Source organism: Branchiostoma belcheri, unplaced genomic scaffold (assembly GCF_001625305.1).
Source record: "Branchiostoma belcheri isolate BF01 breed outbred unplaced genomic scaffold, Haploidv18h27 scaffold181, whole genome shotgun sequence".
Classification (NCBI taxonomy): Eukaryota; Metazoa; Chordata; class Leptocardii; order Amphioxiformes; family Branchiostomatidae; genus Branchiostoma; species Branchiostoma belcheri.
The window spans coordinates 409,034-425,499 of NW_017803280.1; the positions used below are offsets into that span (position 1 = coordinate 409,034).

Below are 16,466 nucleotides of genomic sequence, written 5' to 3' on the forward strand. Positions count from 1 at the left end.
GTGGGAACCTTGTTTTTTTTCCCACTCGCATTAGATTTGGAGTCTGCGGAGGATGTCATGCATAAAATTTACTTGCTGTGGCCTTAATCAAATATAACAGTTATATATACAATGTAAATCTACTAAAGCTATCAGCAAACAATTGGACACAACCACAAACTTATCACAGCTCTCTTTCATATACTGCAGTCCTTACAAAATGTATGAAGATTTCAAACGTTTGGCATTAGTTTCTGAAAACACCCTACCAACACGATGCACTATTGACTACATGATTTGATTATATGGATGACATCCGCGCGCGCATGAATTTTCGGCCGTTTCCAAAAAGAAAAAAGTTTTCAACCATACTGTAAATCGTACAAAACAGTTGCAAAATGAGCAAAAAGATACCATAAGTTACAAAAAAAAATTAATGAAAACTATACCAACGTCGTAGAATGCCAAAATCAAACGAAAAAAGACGAAATTATAAAGAAATGAACTTGAAGACTAGTTTATTCGCCAAACCATATTCTGTGCCATTTGCTCAACCCTCATGACCACGTAGATTTCATAATGAAAAGAACTTTTTTTTTGCAAAACTTTTTTTTATTCGCACGCGCGCATCAGTTTTGAGGCTCCCGGAGGATGTCATCCATATAATCAAATCAACATGGCCTTACCATAGTAACCATACAGCTCAACAGCGTCGCCTTGGTGTACATTCGCAAACTGCAGTAGTGCCACAGTTTTCAAAAACCCTATAGGAGCCATTCTTGAACCTAGCCGTCACGTACGCATCACGATTACTATGGAGTTTTACTCATCCGTGAATAGTTTCATCAGGTTAGTAAGTTTCTGAGTGAAGAGACTCTTTCTATACGCTGTACGTTTATACGCTGAACCACACTATACCCCTGTACGTTTGGGACCGCATTGTAGATACAGTTCCGCCTGTAACAACGGATATATGTAAATATGTAAATTTTTCACGTTTGGGACTGTATCTATAGAAGCGACACATGTGTTTAATGCAGTGCAATGTGAACCAGTCAGAATTGCCCTGAGGAAGGAGAAAGATGGTCACCGAAACGTCGGCTGTGAATAAAACACTTTTGTGTAAAAAGAGTCTCTTTACTCAGAAGTTTTAGTCAATAGAAGAGAAAGGTCGCTTACTGGCCTTACTCGTCGAGAAAAACTGACAACACATCACTAGTACTGATCCACACAGCCTCTAGTACCCTGGTTGGCAAACTAGTATCGGGCCGCTAGCCGTTTTCTTCGGCAGCAAGAGCCCTTCCCCCGACTATCGGGGGGACGTTGAGCCCGAGGGGTTTGTCCGGCCCTAGGCCAGCCAAACTCCCCCGGGCTAGTCTCCCCGTAGCGGTAATTTAGACCCGCTGGCGAAGGGCTCTTGGCTGCCGAAGGAAATTGCTAGCGGCCCGAAACGAGTTTGACATCCAGGGTACCCAGCCTCAACTCACGCCATGGACACACGGAGCAGCCCAAACTCTATCAACCTCAGACTCTCCATGTAGTAGGTCCACGGGTTCCACGTGGCAGCGCCAGAAGCTCTTATAGCACTGTTATGATACACGCCGTTCGGATTACATTGGCCGCAGTCTTTAAACCACCAACCTGCCCGCAAGAACACCGCACAGCTCCCGTACGATATCTCGTCGTTGTCCTGATCGGACGTGGAAAAGTACTGGAAGTCGTGGTAATACAGGCAGTCTCCACCGCCCCCGCCCGTGAAATCCCCAAGTAGCAACTGATACCTGTTCAACAACAAACAAACAAATGCTAAATCATGAAAGTTCATCCGTGTTGGTAGTTACATGTTTGAGTTAAAACTTTAGATCCAACACAAAAAGTTCTCTCATCTAGAGCTTTCGACCAGTCACTCTGGTCTTCCTCAGTAGACTGACCCAGTGAGGCTTGTCACGTGGTTTCTTTGAAATGTGACGTCAACACTGGGTCAAAGGTATCTGGTAGACCATGTCGGCCCCCGTCGCGGTTCAATGAAGGGTGACATCGTTTACCAGATACCTTTGACCCAGTGTTGACGCCATACTTCAAAGAAGCCACGTGACAAGCTTCACTGGGTCAGTCTACTGAGGAAGACCAGAGTGACTGGTCAACACTGGGTCAAATGTATCTGGGTAGACGATGTCAGCCCCCGTCGCGGTTCAATGAAGTGTGACATCGTTTACCAGATACATGTACCTTTGACCCAGTGTTGACGTCACACTTCAAAGAAGCCACGTGACAAGCTTCACTGGGTCAGTCTACTGAGGAAGACCAGAGTGACTGATCGAAAGCTCAAGGTGAAAGAACTTTTCGTGTTAAAAGTTTTTACCTTTAAACAAACCATAAATCAACTGGTTCGTAGAATGTTCTAACGTCACTAGCACTGGTTATTGGAATGATTTTTTCGCCTAGTGGCTGGACATAATGTACTGTAAAGTAAAAAAAAAAGCTTGAAAAGAACAAATACTTAAATCACTGCAAAATACGCTATTTTCAAGAGTGTTTCGATGAACAACAGACCACATTTCTACAATACATTATTCTCCTAGATAATGCTTGATCCGAACATTCTTTGTAGTCTGCCACACGTAAGAACATGTATGTACGAATTCTGTGGGATTGTCAAATTCTTTTATGTTCTATTTCTTTAAATGAATGTTACAAAAGAAAAAAAACTGATACCTGTTTTCCTCGTCTTTGATGCGGAAGAAGTTGTAGTCCGCTCGGGCAGACTGTCCGTTAAACCTCTCCAGGCGCACTTGGAGCCGGTAGCGACCTTGGTTGGTGAGCAGGTGAATGTTGTCGTTGCCGAGCCAGAAGCTTCCCTCTAGGTCACCGAAGCCGTTCTTGTAGTCCTCCCAGTTGCGGTTGAAGTCGACGCTACTGTCTGCCCGTCTCTGTATGATGTTCCAAGCCTGCCCTCCCTCCATGCGGCAGTAGAGTTGAGTTGGTGACTCTAACGACGCCAGGGTCACAGAGTACACTCCGCTTCGGGTGTGACCACTGGCCAACACGTCTGTACAATCTAAACAAGAAATCAAACGTTTCGTAAAGGAGACGAATAAAAGAATAACGACCCTCTAAGTTTTAAATGAATATAGAAAAAGGTACGCCAAAATGCAGTTACTCAAGCAACTGGATATGATTTTAGAAACGGTCAGACGTTTAAGCTAGCATCCACTAGCTTTCGTCAGTTAGGCCACACCAAGTAAATTTTATGGATGACGTCCTTTGGAGACCCTAAATCTAATGCGAGAGGGCGAAAAAAACAAGAAAGGCCCTAAAAACAAGATGCCTAGATTAGAAATATACTAAGAGATGACAAATGTTAGGACACAAATTGAATGAGGTGACACAGTGTAACAAGCAAGAAGTCTTTTATTCATCATCAAAATAGCAATAAATCAGGTGGAACAGCAGATGTCGTCCTGTCCTGTTTTCGCGTTACGGGTTTCACGTCAATCTGACGATTTGATTCACTGTAGTGACCCTTTGGTCATAGTTACAGGAAGCAGAATTTCTTGTTGTTTTTTTTTCTAGGAACAGGCCAAAATCAATGCGCGCGCGGACGTCATCCATAAAATTTAGTTGGTGTGGCCTTACTGAGAGACCAGAGGAGAAATGCAGATTTATTTAGCACAAACTATAGAAAAAAATACAAATTTCAAAAGTACCGAGATACAACTACTGCTACTACCTTTACACGTGAATATCTTTTGCTCTACTGCCATAAATTCTATTTTGCTATCAAGTGTAAACTTGGAGAAAACGGTGTTACTCTTTGCCAATTTCAGTTAAATCACAATTACCTAGAAAGGTAACATTTGCAAAGCAAGTGCATAATGTTTACCACCGCAAATGGTCTTCTTCATAGAAGTCTAAATCCCTCCTACTATAAAATTGCAACATGATGTAACTCAACACCAGTTGCCATGGTGAGAGACTGTCTGGTTCAGGTCATTGACCAGGTCAGAGGTTACCGTTTGGAGAAAAAGAGGAAGAAGAAACAGAGCAAAAACAAGACATTTTTCTTTGGTAAACATAATAACAGTAGATTTTGTGTTGAATACAATGAATTATTGTGTGAATATATTACCACGGATGTCTCCCAGAGCCACATTTCCAGCGTTCCCGGTAGCGCTAGTAGGTTTTTGCGGGGGTGTCGGTTGGAAGTTATGATAGAACTCGCCCAGTGAGGTCACATTCACTACAGAAACAACAAGTAAAATATGAGATTTTATACCTCCGGGATTTTCATTGTATATTTTTCATAAGGTTTTAAACAAAGAATTTATCGAGACCGGACACCCCTCTGTGTGAGGGGTCATATACGTGGACCAGACCGACAATAGCTTAAACACGCCAAAGGTCAACGGTCGCGACCACTGTCACGCTCAAAGGGGTGTTTTGGGGCCACCAAAAGGCACCATTTTCACGCCCGAAAAAACATATACAATAAAAACAAAAGAACGTGCATTATCTGCAGCCCAATAGCAAAACATATACCGAGTCTCAAAGGAATCCGTCCACCCAAACGCGAGAAACAGCTGCGAACATGAAAATCTAAATCTCTCACAAAACCCTTCCGCGGAAGGATGTCTCCTCCCCCGGAGGTAAATATCAATATAAAAGAGTTCACCGTGATAAATTTTGTTCTTGCAATCTAGATTAAATCAAAATTTACTTAAGGACAATGTGATATAATAGAATTTTAACAAATATTCATTAATAATTTAAGCAACATTGACGTATAGTAATAATAAACCAACCAATATAGTAAAGACATATAATTGTAAAAACGTTAACTGACGCATTTAAATGCACCATACTAGGTTTACATTTATTTAAAATCATTAAGCAATTAGAGTTTTAATGTAAAAAATGCAATTTTCTAATGCAAAAAAAAATTGCCATATGTGAACCATTCTTCAAAACCCGAAATAATCTTTTTGTTTAAACTTTTTTGTTACATAATATCTACACGACTAGGGTTAAAACACCGTAGTAAACAATGGATCTCAGAGAACGACAAATGTTGTTTTGTAACTCTGTGGCTTATGTTGAACACTTTTTTTTATCATTGTGACATTGTAAAAACTCAATTGGTGAGAAGTAGAAAAACTTTACTGTGTCAAATGTGGAAACATATCATCTTTATCTCTACATGATATTATTCTCGGTTACAAAATTCACGAAATTGTAAAATTTCATTAATGTATTGATATTACTTGGAAATTGTACAATTTGCAAGTACAAGTATGGTACATACAATGGAAATATTATATTATTATTTGAAAATGAATGCCCCTTTAGAGGTTTAATGTAAACATTGTTTGCCATATGTAAATGTGTATCATTTGATTGAATATTTCGTTTGTCAATAAAAGATGTCTTGAGTTTTTAAAAAAAATTGTTGTTACGCACATTTATACGTTCATTGAGGGTCTTAGAAGTATGACCATATGTTTACACATACCGGAAAGGGCTGCCATGTTCCTCTCGAAATCTTTCGTCCGTTTGCCGATAGTCGTAAGGTCGTCGTATATGTCTCTAAGGATCGCCATATCCTTCATAACTCTTGCTACCTCACAAAACAGAGAAGAAAAATTAATCTCTCATATATACCATGATGTTCTTTATAATTAGTGGTCTTTAACGCAGTTGGTATATCCGGGATTGGTTAACAACGCGTTAGGCCACAGCAAGTAAATTTTATAGATGACATCCTCCGCAGACTCCAAATCTAATGCGAGCGGGCGAAAAAAAACAAGGCAGGCCAAAATAAAACAAAGTTCCTACATTTGAAAATTTTGTACTCAATCATTGTACAGATGGTTTTGATTCAGTAGGAACATCACATATACACAGCCAGCATCACATATCACTGCATCAATATAAGAAACAAACATTATAAATCAAAGCCTTTTCTTGTCTCCTCTCTTTATAGTTATCTGCCATCCACCTTCTGGCATGGCAGCAGACATCTTTGCCCATATTTGATTTCGGCATGTCAGAAGGCAACAAAAGTTCTTTTTTTCTCTCCTAAATCAGCCATCCATAAAAATTACTTGCCTAATACATACAAGCATTTGATTGGCCACCCCATGTTCTCATTCGTGATCATCTAGTCCAGTCTATTTCAATGCAATGCACGTTGTCGTTATATTATTGATTTCTAAAAGACTGTATTTTGAAATGTGAACACCCCAAAGGCAAGATTCAAAATCATCGTCAAATGGCGCTATAAATGTTACAGTGTGCGTGAGGCTATCCCTGTCCACCCCCGTCTAAACGTAGAAATTCAAATATTTTACGGGCATGCAGCCACTCTCTCATTGGTCAAACCGCTAATTGATATGCTATCATTGGTTGAATTGCAGTATTGAAATCCAGTGTGATTGTGGTCTGTACTCACCTGAAAGATATCGTATCTTCTTTTGGAAACTTGATTCCGTTAATTTGGAAACTGGTGCGGCATTGGCCGGAGAAGCCACAAGCAGGACGATCACAGAAGTCACGACCAATCGAATCATGGCTTTCATTGAAACTAAAAGATTGTACAAAATCAGTCGTATTGTGCTGTAGTTGTTGTCTGTATATTTAGTCAACTGAAATCAGCGAAGAGTCATTTTCTAAACAATTTTATAGCAGATGTAAGAAGTAAGTCATTCTCATGTTTTACGCCTTTTGCTCACAACATTCGGTTGTACACTTTTGTAATTTTGCATTCCCCCACGCACTAAATGTTGCTAACACAAATGCTACAAATCTTAGAACGAGCAATAGTCTTACATCTGCTTGGAAACTTATTTTCTTGTCATCCACTCGTACACGTACAAGTATCCCGTCTATCTACCGACCCCCCCCCCCCTAACCCAACAACAGCATGGCGTAAGAGAATCTTAACTTAAGACTGGCCGATGATACGAGCTACATTCAAAGCAGGCTATAACGTTTACATGATAAGCCGGGGGAAAAGGGAAGAGAAGTATGACAAAGACAGATATACGTAAATAGAGAGATAGACTAAGTAGGAAAATGTTAGCCTCTACCAGGCTTCGGGAGGCGGCTGGAAAGAGTACAAATCGGGGAAATAGAGAGATAACATGCCAGGGGAGTTTGTCTGCCGGGAGAGAACATTAGGGCGGTAAAATGTTGTCTCACAGCAAACAAACTCCCCTGGCATGTTATCTCTCTATTTGCCCAACTTCTACTCTCTCCAGCCGTCTCCCGAAGCCTAGTAAAGGCTAGGAAAATATTGAAAAGGAGAAAAACAACATGAACGAAGCATCTACCGTGTCCTTGAGTCTTGAAGTATTATATGAAAGAGTTGCTTCTAGACCAGAGACACAGAACTAAAGGTGGCAATCAAGTTACCAGCCATTCTCACGGCCATTACCAGCTGACATACTTTAAAGTAAAAGTTTAATCGCAGTACCTTTGACGCATTTGCACCCTAATTAGATTATCATACGTGTGATCAAATCTGCAATAACTACATTATGACTATCGAGCTGTGATAATTATACTGTAATTTGATTTGTAGACGACGAACCTGATTGGGTAGTTAAAAGTACATACAACAAATTACTTCTGACTTGGAACGCAAATTGAATGAAATGTAATTAGGCAAAGTTAGTCCCTATTTACTATTCATTGTTGAAGCAAAAGTGCTCAAAAGGGTAAACAAAGTTTTGAATAAGAATTCTCTGCCTCATTCGTTGTTCTCTAAACATGCTAAATGATCAAAACTTTTGTTAGGGGATGTTTCTAGAGTGTAGTCAATCAGTACCATAGTGACGGACCTGTAACAACAAGTGATTCCAATGATTCAGCAAAATATATTCTTAAAAGGATCGTGGTAGCTTAGACCACGTGTGTTGAATCTTGTTGTTAATTGTTCTGTGAATGGATGCGACAGTGTGTGTGTGTGTGCGTGTTTGTGTGTGTGTGATTGTGTGTGTGTCTGTGTATCATTACTAGTGTATGTGTATGTTTATCTGTTTATGTGTGTGTGTGTGTGTGTGTGTGTGTGTGTGTGTGTGTGTGTGTGTGTGTGTGTGTGTGTGTGTGTGTGTGTGTACATGTATCTGTGTATGTATGTGTGTGTGTATTTTTTGTCCATGCATTTGTATCTGTGCGTTCGTGTGTATGACAAGAACCAGGCTGCAAGAACTCTGCAAGTACAGGTAGATAATGATAATAATCCTGAAATCGCAAAATACGAAAGGTATCCATTTTACTTTCAAGCTATTATACAAAACATGAACAACGTATGTGAATAAATGTATAGAAAAAAGAGCATGATTGTAATATGCGGAAAATATCAGTCCGTGAAATTGGCAGCTACAAAGTGATCATTAACAAATCGCAGTTCCTGATATTTCACATTTTCTACTGGGTCACACATGGAAAGGTTCTCGCCTTCCCACCACGTTCTCAAGTCTGTGTAAACTTTCCTTTTAGTTGGGCACCTCTCAAGAAGCTCTCTACACAAATTACACCATCGGCCTTCATCCAAGGGCATGTTCTTAGGAGGAGGAATAGTCTTCCACTTAAAGTAGGCGTTGTATCTATCTTTATCGTGAGCAAGCAGGTTTAAGTAATCTGCTAGTTCCTTGGGTGAGTTGAAGTCGTCCACGTGAATGTAGGAATGAGGTGGTGCTAGTCTCTCGTAGTCAGATCTGTTGGCTCCCAGAACAACTGGAACGACATCGTTTTCCAGAGCATTCCTCCAGAACTTCTCTGTGAGGTACTCTTTACACTTCATGTTCTCGAAGGCGATATAGAACTTGTACTGCCTGATTATGTCGTTCATGCATTTGAATTTCTTTTTAGCACAGACGTCGTTTGTTCCACATCTGCCATAGACATCGATGTGCATGTGTTTGACGAGTTCGGTAGCATAAGCGATGCGGTTGGCTTGAGTGTTGCACTTACTGATGAACCAGACCGCCAGCTTCTTCTTCCCTGCTGTGTAGTCCTTGTTGGGATCGACTCCTTCGTCTTTGACTCTCTGGTAGGTCTTATACAACGATCCCCATATCCCTGAGGAGTCTGAATCAGCCCTGTAGCTGACGGTCCAGTTAAACACACTCCTGTATGTTTCAAAGTTTATAGACCGGTAATTCGGACACTCTGTGCGGTACCAGATCCAATGCTGGTGAGGATAGCGAACTGTAGGCATCGCAGAGGAGTTATAGTCCTCCGGCAACTTTGATACTTCGAAGAGGACAGCATCAGCTTTGTGGATGTCTTCGCGATACTTGGAAAAGATACAATTACTTATACGATCACACCTTGTGCGTCTCCCCTTTTGTACCCCCTCTCTTAATGAGTCATCAAGTAGCTGTGTCCAAATCAAAATGATTATCTGTTCCCTTTTGGTCAATGTCTTTTCAGTAGGTGGATCGTACCATACAGAATAAAACTTTGACAAATGATTGACGAGGGGGTCATCTTTGGGATCGCTGCGACAGGTTGGAATCATCTGTTCAGGACTAGGAGGGACAGTTTTACTGGTGTCAAATTCAACCTTTGGATCCCTCGAATACCTTAAAACCATTTTGTCTGTAGAATAGACCATTAGAATGGCGCCTAGACATGTTAAGAATATCACCAAAGTCAACTTGAGAAAATATCTTCGTGATGGCCACATTTTGTATGGCAACGGTTAAAACCTGTTTGAAGTTTGAATATGCCCCTAACACTGTTAGTAGTTGGTTCAACGTCTCATGGTTCTGGAGACTTTCTCTCTTGACGAAGTAAGCTTCCGGCTTAGGTGTGTGCCACAAGATCTGTATGAAAGCCTGAAATGAGAGATTTACTTAAGATCACCATCGTATATTTGAAACAATATATTTTTCAACCCAACTTTATTCCAACAAGCACGTTTGTACATAATTAGTTACTTCGTGACAAAAGAAAAGTCCTGCTGATAGATACTCAGTACAGTATGTCAGTAGTGTCTGTTAAAGACCACAAGTTTACAGACTTTAACTTATATTTCTACATAGTACATAAAAAGTTGCAGAATGCCGTGATTTTTAACAGAGTGGGAGTATCCTTAAATTTAACCCAAGATAAAAAATATAGCATATTTGAAACAATATATGTTTACTTTCCCCGCAGGTGTGAATGAAAATGTGCAGGTTATTTTAAACACATTTTAATTTTTAAGCCAACTCAACCTGTGATCAATAACATCTGTTAATCAAGAGTAAATGTAGAGGTCACTTACCTAACCGTACCGACCGTCTGGGTAATTCTAAATTCCGGATTCTAAAAACAAGGCGTCCATTCTAGAAAACTAGTCAGATCGATTGAGGTTTGAAATTACGACCTAAAATAATTGGACACATTTGTCAAACGACACGTTTACAGAGTTAACAAATTTGACGGTATGTTGGTAACAGTACTAGTTTAGGATGTGTAGCAAAAAAAAAATCAGCTGTCTTGTTGAGGAAAGGTTGTCGGAGGCCCTTGTCAGTGGACGGTGTGTGCAGACAACGTTTACAGCCTGTTTTGCTAGGTCGATTGTAGATTGACCTTTCACCTACAGTAGCGGCCAATGCGTACTTGTACAACTCGTCGAACAACCTGCTACAGTCCCATTTTGAATCAGATTCGTCATAACACTTGGCTTTACAACGAAAACACGTATCGATAACTAGGAGTCATTCAAGGTAAGGGTTCAAATCAATTGTGCTTTCATCGATGAAGGTTAGATATCCAGGTAATGCGATACGCCAAAAAGCAGTTACTCAAGCAACTGGATATGATTTTGGAAACGGTCAGACGTTTCAGCTAGTATCCACTAGCTTCCGTCATTTATTGTCACTGACGAAAGCTACTGTGGATACTACATGTAGCTGGAACGTCTGACCGTTTCCAAAATCATATCCAGTTGCTTGATTAACTGATTTTTGGCCAATTGCGTTTTCCACTTTCCACAATTTAAACGTTGTTATGTAAGACATCCATGGCTGGGGTGTCCAAGTACTATGGCCATCCCAACGCCACACAGCCATATTTAATTAGCCTCTGGGCGACTATTTTGTACATACCACAGCTTCACTTTTTCTTTCTGCTATACTGTGAGTATTTTGTTTTTGCACCACCATCACCGGTGGTCGTGTCAGGGTATTGACCCCCTGGACGTTACAGACCGTGAGGGGTATTGTCCAGTACTGTGTAGATGTAGAACCAGATTTCGAAAGTACCTCCTATAATTTCATTGTTACAGCTCGTCCCTACATTAGGGTCAGTGATGTGATGGCGTATTTACAAAATGTAGTTGTCTGTAGCTCAATTGAGACGTGACTAATATGAAAATGTCATGCACAACATATAGGGGTTTTCTTTTACACAACCAAACTATTCCTTTCTAACTTACGCTCCGGTGTCTACCAGACACCTCCTTCAGAGCATCCGACTGGAGTTCTGCTTCTCGCCGCTATATGTGGCCGGTGTAAGTGGCACTTCTGTGGCGAGAACGCAACCCCCAAACACGGGGTCGGAAGCTCTGAAGAAGGTGTCTGATAGACACCGAAACGTAAGCAAGATAGGAATAACTTGGTTGTGTAAAAGACAACCCCTATATCCTATACTCTACCAACTTAGTGAAACTATTTTAGGAATGTCATACATAATTTGTACCATAGGGAGGTACCTACAAGCTTGGATTTGAGTTTTCTTTCCGAGGTACATTATATGTAAAAAAGGCAACTCGATGTATTTGGACGTTGTACTAAATTTGTACCAAATACCATTTTAAGCTTTTAAACTATGAAAACTATTGGCAAGAATACCAGTAAATAATGCACGAGTGTGTGTAGATACATTTCAACTGCATTTGTTTAAATTTTTACGGTTTGGCAATAAAAAACTGATGATTTAACCCTAACATATCTTAATTCTATTTCATTTTTTTCACACACAGCTTGGGGCAAACTTATAGCCGAACATTGGTGACAACCTCTTCAAGAGAAAAAAAAATCAAGATCTTGGACCGTATAAAAGTACCGGGGCAATCTTCACACCACTCAGTATCAGAACCACCACCCAAAATGTGGTTATCAGCTAAATATTTGTTCAAGTTGTCTTTTGTTATACTCTTAATATATCTGGTCCACTTTGCAGACAAAAAGTTTTTACGGGTTAAAAGAGATCTGAAGGTTGACTGTGACTGCACAAAAAGTAATACTGTAACAGTCCCTCCGAATCCTGGACAGGCACTTCCAAACTGTCGCAGCGATCCCAAAGATGACCCTCTTGTCAATCCTTTATCAAAGTTTTATTCTGTATGGTACGACCCACCTACTGAAAAGACATTAGCCAAACGGGAACATGTTAAGATTGTCTTTTGGACAGAGCTTTGGGACAACCGTTTGAGCAAAATGCTACCGAGAGGGAGACGGGCAATGTGTCCAAGTAGGCCGAATTGCATGTTTTCCAAATACCGAGAGGAAATTGGTGAGGCCGATGCTGTCTTCTTCGGAGTGAGCAACTTGTCTAAGGACTATAACTCCTCTGCGATGCCTACAGTTCGCTATCCTCACCAGCATTGGGTCTGGTTCCACACCGAGTGTCCAAATTACCGGTCTATAAACTTTGAAACATACAGGAGTGTGTTTAACTGGACCATCAGCTACAGGGCTGATTCAGACTCCTCAGGGATATGGGGATCGTTGTATAAGACCTACCAGAGAGTCAAAGACGAAGGAGTCGATCCCAACAAGGACTACACAGCAGGGAAGAAGAAACTGGCGGTCTGGTTCATCAGTAAGTGCAACACTCAAGCCAACCGCATCGCTTATGCTACCGAACTCGTCAAACACATGCACATCGATGTCTATGGCAGATGTGGAACAAACGACGTCTGTGCGAAATGGCACGTCAAATGCATGCCTAAAGTCATCAGGCAGTACAAGTTCTATATCGCCTTTGAGAACATGAAGTGTAAAGAGTACCTTACAGAGAAGTTCTGGAGGAATGGCCTGGCAAACGACGTTGTTCCAGTTGTTCTGGGAGCCAACAGATCTGACTACGAGAGACTAGCACCACCTCACTCCTACATTCACGTGGACGACTTCAAGTCACCCAAGGAACTAGCAGATTACTTAAAGATGCTTGCTGACGATAAAGATAGATACAACGCCTACTTTAAGTGGAAGACTATTCCTCCTCCTAAGAACATGCCCTTGGATGAAGGTGTATGGTGCAATCTGTGTAGAGAGCTTCTTGAGAGGTGCCCAACTAAAAGGAAAGTTTACACAGACTTGAGAACGTGGTTTGAAGGCGAGAATCTTTCAATGTGTGATCCCGCAGAAAATGTGAAATATCAAGAACTTCGGTTTGTTGACAACCACTTTAAAATTACTACATATACAGACTAATATGTATACACACTATTAGTGTAACACACCTTTTCCCTATGCATTACTTACTAGCCAAAAGGTTAATTCATATAGAATTTATTCCAAAGTGAGATCATACCATGCTTGGTGCTAGGCCTGTAATATATAGATTGGTATATAATTATTGGTAAATAATTTAATTATAATTACATACATGTAGGTTGGTATAATACGCAAACATACCGGTTAAATTTACTGACATGTTTGTTCTGACATTAACGTTATGGCGACTTTTCTATGGACATTTCTTTTAATACATTCACATATTTTTCTATTGGGCGAAAAGCACAAGTTGCTTATATAACACCTTCTACTCAAAACATACAACGAGTGTAAAACACATTGACAAGATACATGCATAATTACATGGGGATAAAACCAAGATAAATACAAACAAGACAAGGTGCTGATCTATCAATTACGAGAATCTACCCGTACAGTAAATGAAGTTTTGAACTACATCAAAAACATTACAGTTTTGTAGGTGTGAAAGTGATGAGGACCCTGGAAGTAGGACATGCTTTTGTTTTGACGCATTGGACTCTATTCCACTGTTGTCCACCTTTTGTTGCTTGACTAAATGTAATCATGTCTTGTCCTGTGTAAATGTGGAAAGTATCTTCTACTAGCTGAATTGGCTACCCAGTCGTTTTCAGATGAAATAAATAAAGTCTTTCATATAGAGAAGTCATTGATATTGCCTTTTTATTTACCTTGTAATGGCCCTAACGTTACAAGTTTTACGTCTGTTAATATATAGATACATGACTGTACGTACATGTACTCACCGTTCCTCTCAACTGACAAATAAATAAAAGTTCCTATAACACATAAAATAAGCATTAAGATAACTTTTTTACGCAAATGTACAAGCTATTTTCAAAGCTTTGTTCTTTCGAAGAAGTATGTTCAATAACTTCACAAGCTATTACAGTAGTAGCTGTTTGAATATAATACACTTTCTGAAAACAATTTTTGTTTACCTGGATACATATTGTCATGTTTTCTGTACAATGACTAGTAAACGTCAATTCGAATCGGGCTTTGCACATATATATTTAAGCCTTGTCAAATGGACAGTAAAAACTAATAAAAATTGGCTACAATCGTCTACTGTTGAACAAGGATAAAAAAACATAAAATTCAACATGAACATTAAAAACTCATTTCGCATGTTTGAATTGTTAAATCAAATGAAAAATTCTTATACACGTATTAAATGGTTAACGTTCTTACAACTGCATCAGTGATAGCATGTAAAATTAATTATCATGACATTAATTATTACGAAAACAATCTTCTGTTCTACTACCTTAAGAATTCCATTGCTCAAGTCTGCCCAATGTCATATAGTGGATGTTTTATATCATACACAACTATTCTTATTCTGCAAATAGAAGAATGTGAATATTCTGAGCTACTCTAAAGGCCTTCAGTAATTATAGTTCTGCTATACTAAGAAGTGATCTGCACCAACATTGCATCATATGCACCCTAGGAAGAAACTGTAATTATTATGGCATCCTGAGACTTAGTGCATTATAAATATGTAATTGAACAAATATAATGGCATTATAAGCATGTTGCAATGGCAAGGAAGAAATTTTCAATACTATGGCATCATATGCACATTTAGGTTGTACTTCTAAGATTTGCACTAAGATTGCACCATAAGCACACCGAATGTCAACACTTTTACTAAACATTGCATCATAATCACCTTGCACCATACTAAGATTTCCACCAGCATTGAGCATCTAAAAGATATTAGATAGAATTTTGCAAAGAAATTTGCATGTACATAAGAAATTTGCACTAACCTTAGTTCTACTGCACTATTAACTTTGGCACATACTACAAGCTGCAGGCACTAAACATCTGTGTCGAGAACCCTTAGGATTAGGCCATGTAGTAAGTAAATTTTATGGATGACATCCTCAAAACCTAATGCGATAGGGTGATAAAAAAAAGCAAGGCGGGCCAAAAAAACAAGATTACGTTTTTAAATTTTGACATCACAAACCTTGAATGATATGAGAAGAAATGATACCTATATTGTGCTTAGTTTACTATCAACGATCACAACATCCATTTGTCACTGTAACAACTTTGAAAAGTAAAAGTTTTCATTCATTGTACAATGTGTTTGATTCAGTGGGAACATATAAAAGGAATAAAATACATCACTGCATCAAAGTAAAAGACAATCATGGTCTCTTCCTATTTATCTGCCATCCACCTTCCGGCATGGCAACAGACATCTTTGCCTATTTCCAGCATGTCAGAGGGTAAAAAAAAATTCTTGTTTTTTATTCCAAATCGGGCAAAAATTATAATGTGCGCGCTGATGTCATCCATAAAAATTACTTGCTGTGGCCTTATATAGGAAAGCTGCTGTAGTAGTGCATTATCAGCCATTAGAAAAAAAGCATCATGCTTCACCTCAATAATATCTAACCTATACCACATTTAGATTAATAATTTCATACATACAATGTAATTCAAGAAATTACGTCAACGAAATGAACCTCATACATCATGTATATTACTACATGTAGCTAGTAACATGCCATATAAACTATACATGCACTTTTCCCTTTTTCCATAATTTACATATCTTTACGTCATTTGACATGAATTGCTCTTGGGTTTTTATAAGAAAAGAAATCTTGGGTACCTGTACAGCTTTATACATATTAATTAATATATATAGTTGTGTATGTAAATGATTGAAAATAATAATGTGAAACAATCTGACTATAATGCTTGAAAAGTAAACCCAAAATTTATCCTATGTTAGGCCACACCAATTTAATTTCTTGGTTAACGGATTTTTCTAGAAAAATAATGGAGCGGGCGGGCGAAAAAAAAATAAAAATAAAAACAGGCCTAGGCATCCTATTATGGCCCAAAATGGTATGATAGGAGCCATGAACTCAACAAACCAGGCTGGTTCAAAATTTAAACAATGAATTTTGAACTTTTAATGATACCACTGCATTGAAAGATGGAGTAACTGTAACAACTAGGAAGAAA

At 39.3% G+C, this 16,466-nt stretch overlaps 3 protein-coding genes across 3 annotated transcripts; 1 reads left to right on the forward strand and 2 right to left on the reverse strand.

Moving 5' to 3' along the window:
- Positions 1–1,462: 1,462 nt before the first annotated feature.
- On the reverse strand, positions 1,463–6,592 carry LOC109467539 (ficolin-2-like). Its single transcript, XM_019765561.1, has 5 exons — positions 6,428–6,592; positions 5,489–5,593; positions 4,109–4,219; positions 2,695–3,037; positions 1,463–1,760 (listed from the first exon to the last, which is right to left on the reverse strand). The coding sequence occupies exons 1-5, from the start codon at positions 6,552–6,554 to the stop codon at positions 1,463–1,465; spliced, it is 984 nt and encodes a 327-aa protein (XP_019621120.1). The 5' UTR covers positions 6,555–6,592.
- Positions 6,593–8,052: 1,460 nt separating this feature from the next.
- Positions 8,053–10,501, reverse strand: LOC109467558 (glycoprotein 3-alpha-L-fucosyltransferase A-like). The gene is made up of 2 exons (XM_019765584.1): positions 10,253–10,501; positions 8,053–9,821 (listed from the first exon to the last, which is right to left on the reverse strand). Exon 2 carries the CDS (start codon positions 9,668–9,670, stop codon positions 8,339–8,341), a length of 1,332 nt encoding a protein of 443 aa, XP_019621143.1. The 5' UTR covers positions 9,671–9,821; positions 10,253–10,501; the 3' UTR covers positions 8,053–8,338.
- Positions 10,502–10,578: 77 nt separating this feature from the next.
- LOC109467559 (galactoside 3(4)-L-fucosyltransferase-like) lies at positions 10,579–13,741 on the forward strand. The gene is made up of 2 exons (XM_019765585.1): positions 10,579–10,697; positions 11,954–13,741. Exon 2 carries the CDS (start codon positions 12,081–12,083, stop codon positions 13,407–13,409), a length of 1,329 nt encoding a protein of 442 aa, XP_019621144.1. The 5' UTR covers positions 10,579–10,697; positions 11,954–12,080; the 3' UTR covers positions 13,410–13,741.
- The last annotated feature ends 2,725 nt before the right edge of the window (positions 13,742–16,466 follow it).

Excerpts from the sequence above, each read along its gene's own strand:
- LOC109467539 (XM_019765561.1), bottom strand. The coding sequence starts at position 6,554 with ATGAAAGCCATGATTCGATTGGTCGTGACTTCTGTGATCGTCCTGCTT. Across the intron at positions 5,594-6,427 it reads GAAGATACGATATCTTTCAG|CAAGAGTTATGAAGGATATG; the intron begins GTGAGTACAGAC and ends TTTGTGAGGTAG. Across the intron at positions 4,220-5,488 it reads GAACATGGCAGCCCTTTCCG|TGAATGTGACCTCACTGGGC; the intron begins GTATGTGTAAAC and ends TTGTTTCTGTAG.
- LOC109467558 (XM_019765584.1), bottom strand. The coding sequence starts at position 9,670 with ATGTGGCCATCACGAAGATATTTTCTCAAGTTGACTTTGGTGATATTC.
- LOC109467559 (XM_019765585.1), top strand. The coding sequence starts at position 12,081 with ATGTGGTTATCAGCTAAATATTTGTTCAAGTTGTCTTTTGTTATACTC.